At 47.3% G+C, this 4560-nt stretch overlaps 1 protein-coding gene across 1 annotated transcript; it reads left to right on the forward strand.

Moving 5' to 3' along the window:
- The first annotated feature begins 2826 nt into the window (after positions 1–2826).
- Ch25h (cholesterol 25-hydroxylase) lies at positions 2827–3771 on the forward strand. The gene has a single exon (XM_090345526.1). The coding sequence runs from the start codon at positions 2878–2880 to the stop codon at positions 3769–3771; it is 894 nt and encodes a 297-aa protein (XP_090201652.1). The 5' UTR covers positions 2827–2877.
- Positions 3772–4560: the final 789 nt, after the last annotated feature.

Here is a 4560-nt window from a genome sequence, read left to right on the forward strand (position 1 = left end):
GTCCTGGAAGGGTACTTGAGCACGGCTGAAACTTGACTGGATGGTTAATGTGAGTGGTATTCATGAAAGATGTTCATTTGTAATTCTGAGACTGTGAGCTCTGAGGGTCCCTGTGGGGCATGGAGGGAGCAGGAGTGAGGGAGTCACAAATCCTCTTCTCCCCTCTGAGATACTTGCCTTATAAACCAGACCATGTCCACTACAAGTGAGAGAGGAGAATATTCTTAAGTTGCCATAAAAGAGAATAGATACAGGATGGGTGGGGTGAGGGGAGGCCTGGTGAGAAAGGCCCTGTCTAACTGGAAGAAATCTACTGATACCCAGTAGGGAAATCATGTCACCTGTTTTCTGTGGCATGTCAGACCACTATGGGAAATCTAGCCCTTTTCCCCTTTTCCAGTAGTTGCTGCAAACCTCAAAGCTGCTTCTAACCCTTCATCTTCTGAAAGGCAAACATACATGAAGAATAGAATAATATTCTTTTGGCACACTGTTGTAATTTGACTGTTTATTTTATTTATTTATTTATTTATTTTTGCCAGTCCTGGGCTTGAGCTCAGGGCCTGAGCACTGTCCTTGGACTTTCTCAAGGCTAGAACTCTACCACTTGAGCCTAAGCATCACTTCCAGCTTTTTTCTATATATGTGATACCAAGGAATCAAACCCTGGTCTTTGTGCATGCTAGGCATGCACTCTACCACTAGGCCAAACCCGTAGCCCCTCTGCCTGTTTATGTTTTAAGGCTGCTGTGAAGTCAAAAATTTACTAGTATATCCATATTCTACACATAGCAGTTCTGAGACACATATGAACCAGAGGTGACCTTTAAATTATGATTTGCTTAGCTTCTGTGCATTGGATAACCTACATATATTGTAAATTTATACACACAATACAAATTTGTCTAGTATGTATCATGTGTGTGTACCCTATACCCTATGCATTATTATATTTAAGCCCAAACATTGAACTATACTTTATCATTCTTTCCTCACAGCATATCTCTATGTCTTTTATTTCTCATTACATTGCTATTTGATTTTGATTTCCAGTGTCTCAATTATTCTAAAACGTGTCTGCATTATTGTACACTGTAGAGTACAGACTTAAGATAATATTCATCTCCCTTTGAGTTTGCTCTGTGTTGAATACTGTGTATTTATTCCTGTAAATAATAATAATGTCTAATTCCTGTCACAGGAGTTCAGAAATGGGGGAAAATACCTAAGCTAGTAGTGGGCATGTTGTAGAATACTATACTGTAGACTTTACTACTTTTCCATTTCATGCTTACAACAGACTTGTAAGATGACATGAAGACCTGGCTCCAATGTCATAGCTACAGAGGCCAAACCAGGAATCAAACCGTCTCCACTTTCTATGTGTTTGCATCAGATTTCCATCCTCAAAGCGTCCCTTGTGTGGCAGCAGTCATCAGGCCTGAGCTGGTCCTGCCATCTTCCAGCTTCCCCTAGACAAATCCAGTAGTCGTCAGTCTCTGGCCCAATGTGATCCCAGTTTTGGACGGAAGGGCAAATTCACGAGGCAGCCATGAGTTGAGGCTAGCTCTCTCCGGGCTGGCGGTGGGGGGTGGGGTGGCTGGAATGAAATCGGAGGCTGGAAGTGACCGGCATTTATTCATTTATCCCGTGGGAGATTTTAAAGATCGTCCGGCCCAAAGCACTCCTTGGAAGAGTCAATGGCTGCCTCCTTGCTTTTGGCTAAGTTGGCTTTTTATGCTGCTCAGTACAGGGGCTGGGTAGAAAGCGCAGCATTTTCAGGCTCCTAAAGCAAAGCCTAGCATTTTTGGCTCTCCTCTCCCCCTCCTTCCCCTCGCTCCCTCTCCCACCCCTCCCCCACCAAGGGCTGTGCCTCTGGGTCGCCGGCCGCTGGTTTAGACGCCTCAGGGGGCACTGTGGAGGTGGGGGGGGGGCATTGTCAGCCAGCTGAGGCTTCCTGAATTAATTTGTTTGCTTGGGGAAACCACAACTTGCGGTTAGTGTCTCTGGAAAGCTCCTTTCTTGAGTGTCTGGGACTGGCAGAGCCCCCCATCCAGCCAGCTGTCCTGTAGGATTTCCTCAGCCGACAGCTCTCCACACCTCTGGACCCCAAAGTCCCTTCCCTCCACAAAGGAACTGCTTGCTGTTGGTAACTGGTTGGAGCACTAGAAGCGGATCACACGGAAAAGACCTGAAGTGCATTAGGTATGTAGCTTTTAAGAGTTTTCATCTGGGCAAAGAGTTTTGCATCTTGTCAAAACCAAAACGGATCCGAGTTCCATCCATGCATTTTTACTTAGAGATAATTCTGCATTGATGCATGTTAACAGACAGAGAATTCAGCGTTGAATGCGAACGGTGTTTTCTAATGGCGTTGAGGACATTCTTGTGGGAGCGGATGGAATTGTCAGAACAGAAGTGGTGAGAGATAGTTACTCGTAACTCCAGCACTGGGAAAGTTTCAGGCAATTGAAAGTTCAGGTCAGCCCAGATCTCAGAGCAAAACTAAAGTCTTAAATAAGGAAACCTCAGACACTCTTTGCACTCAATCTGGGTACCATGTAACGGTATGCAAGTTATGCTGCCGTAGAGAAAAAAAAAAGTGCAAACCTAACTCTGCCTGCTTAGGAAGAGTTACCAAGTGGCACTTTCCTACTTGCAACTTTAAAAAGCAGAGCTGAGTATGCCTATTTGTAGGAAGGAGGCATAACTTCTTGGCTTATGTATGCAAGTTTCCCCGGGGAAAGGGAGCAAAATAAATAAATAAATAAATAATAAATAAAGGCTCCTCCCATCCCTTGGGGGCGGAGCCAGCCCTAAGAAAAGTCCTTGCTTGGGAAGCGAGCAGCTGCCTCCGATGCCAGGCACGGTCTGGCCATGAGTTGCTACAACAGCTCCGAGCTCCTGTTCCCTGGCACCCCTGTCCAGCTGTTCCTGCAGCCCCTCTGGGACCGCTTGAAAACGTGGGAGGCACTCACCGGATCGCCCTTTTTCCCGGTCATCTTCGCGATCACCACCTACCTGGGCTTCTGCCTGCCTTTCGTGCTGCTGGACTTCCTGTGCCCCTGGGTGCCCGCGCTGAGACGCTACAAAATCCACCCGGACTTCTCTCCATCCGCGCCGCAGCTGCTCCCCTGCCTGGCCCAGACGCTCTACCAGCACGCCGTGTTCGTGTTCCCGGCCACCGTGCTGCACTGGGCACAGAGCCCCGCGCTCCGGCCACCCGAAGCCCCGGAGCTGCTTCAGATGCTGCGCCACATCGTCTTCTGCCTGCTGCTCTTCGACACCGAGTTCTTCGTGTGGCACGTGCTGCACCATAAGGTGCCCTGGCTGTACCGCACCTTCCACAAGCTGCATCACCAGCACGCGTCCTCCTTCGCGCTGGCCACGCAGTACATGAGCGCCTGGGAGCTGTTTTCCTTGGGTTTCTTCGACATGCTCAACACCTGGCTGCTGGACTGTCACCCGCTCACCGTCCTCATCTTCCACGTGGTCAACATCTGGCTGTCGGTGGAGGACCACTCGGGTTATGACTTTCCGTGGTCCACGCATCGCCTGGTGCCTTTTGGGTGGTACGGAGGCGTGGCGCACCACGACCTCCATCACTCTCACTTCAACTGCAACTTCGCGCCTTACTTCACGCACTGGGACAAATTGCTGGGGACTCTGAGGCAGGCTCCACTCCCCGCGTGGCTGCGAGGCTGTGGTGGGGATTCCCCAGCTTCTCCAGCACGATGCACTTCACATCCGAGTCAGGACAGACACTCCTGAGCGATAAGGGCTTTATTTGTCTGTTTGTTTGGAAGCAAAGTAACTTATTAACTGATGGCACGGTTCTAGATGAGATCGGATGTAGTTTATTTTTTATTATTTTTGGCAATCTGACAAAGTAATTTATAGAATGTGTGTGTATTAGTATGATTGTATCTTTGGTATCAAAATCTAGCTCGCCTCAAAGCCTTGACTCTTGGACATAAGTTAGGCGTTCATCACTGGCCTTTGTGAACCATCTGTAAAAGGATTTGTTTGTAAGACAAGGGATGTCTGTGTCTGAAAAAGTCCAAGAATGGGTATACACGGACTTTATTTTGTGGAGGATGTAGCTTCTAACTCTGAAAATCCTGATTTGTTCCTGCTGGACAGTGACCAAGATTATTGTAGTTTTTCTATTTTTTTAATAGAGCCACATATTTATATTGTAAGAAATACCATTTGTGCTTTTAAAATGAGATATAATGAAAGAAATCATATGTCAAACAACTCCGGGCTTCTGTCTTACTGGCATATTAGTATATGGAAACTCAAAACAGTTGGTGCCTCATACCTGTAATCCTTAGGTACTCAGGAAGCTGAGCTCTGAGGATTGCAGTTCAAAGCCAACCCACACAGAAAATACTGTGCAACTCATCTCCAATTAACCACCGGGAAATGGGAAGAGGCCCTGTGGCTCACAGTGGTATAGTGTGAAACTTGAGTGAAAGAGCTCAGGGAGAGCACTCAGGCCCTGAGTTCAAGCCCCATGACTGTCAATAAATAAAGAAAGAAAGAAAGAAGAAGGAA

Source organism: Megascapheus bottae, chromosome 15, assembly GCF_031878675.1.
Source record: "Megascapheus bottae isolate mThoBot1 chromosome 15, mThoBot2.hap1, whole genome shotgun sequence".
NCBI lineage: Eukaryota > Metazoa > Chordata > Mammalia > Rodentia > Geomyidae > Megascapheus > Megascapheus bottae.

Bases quoted from the DNA above. Each gene is read 5' to 3' on its own strand.
- Ch25h (XM_090345526.1), top strand. From the start codon at position 2,878: ATGAGTTGCTACAACAGCTCCGAGCTCCTGTTCCCTGGCACCCCTGTC.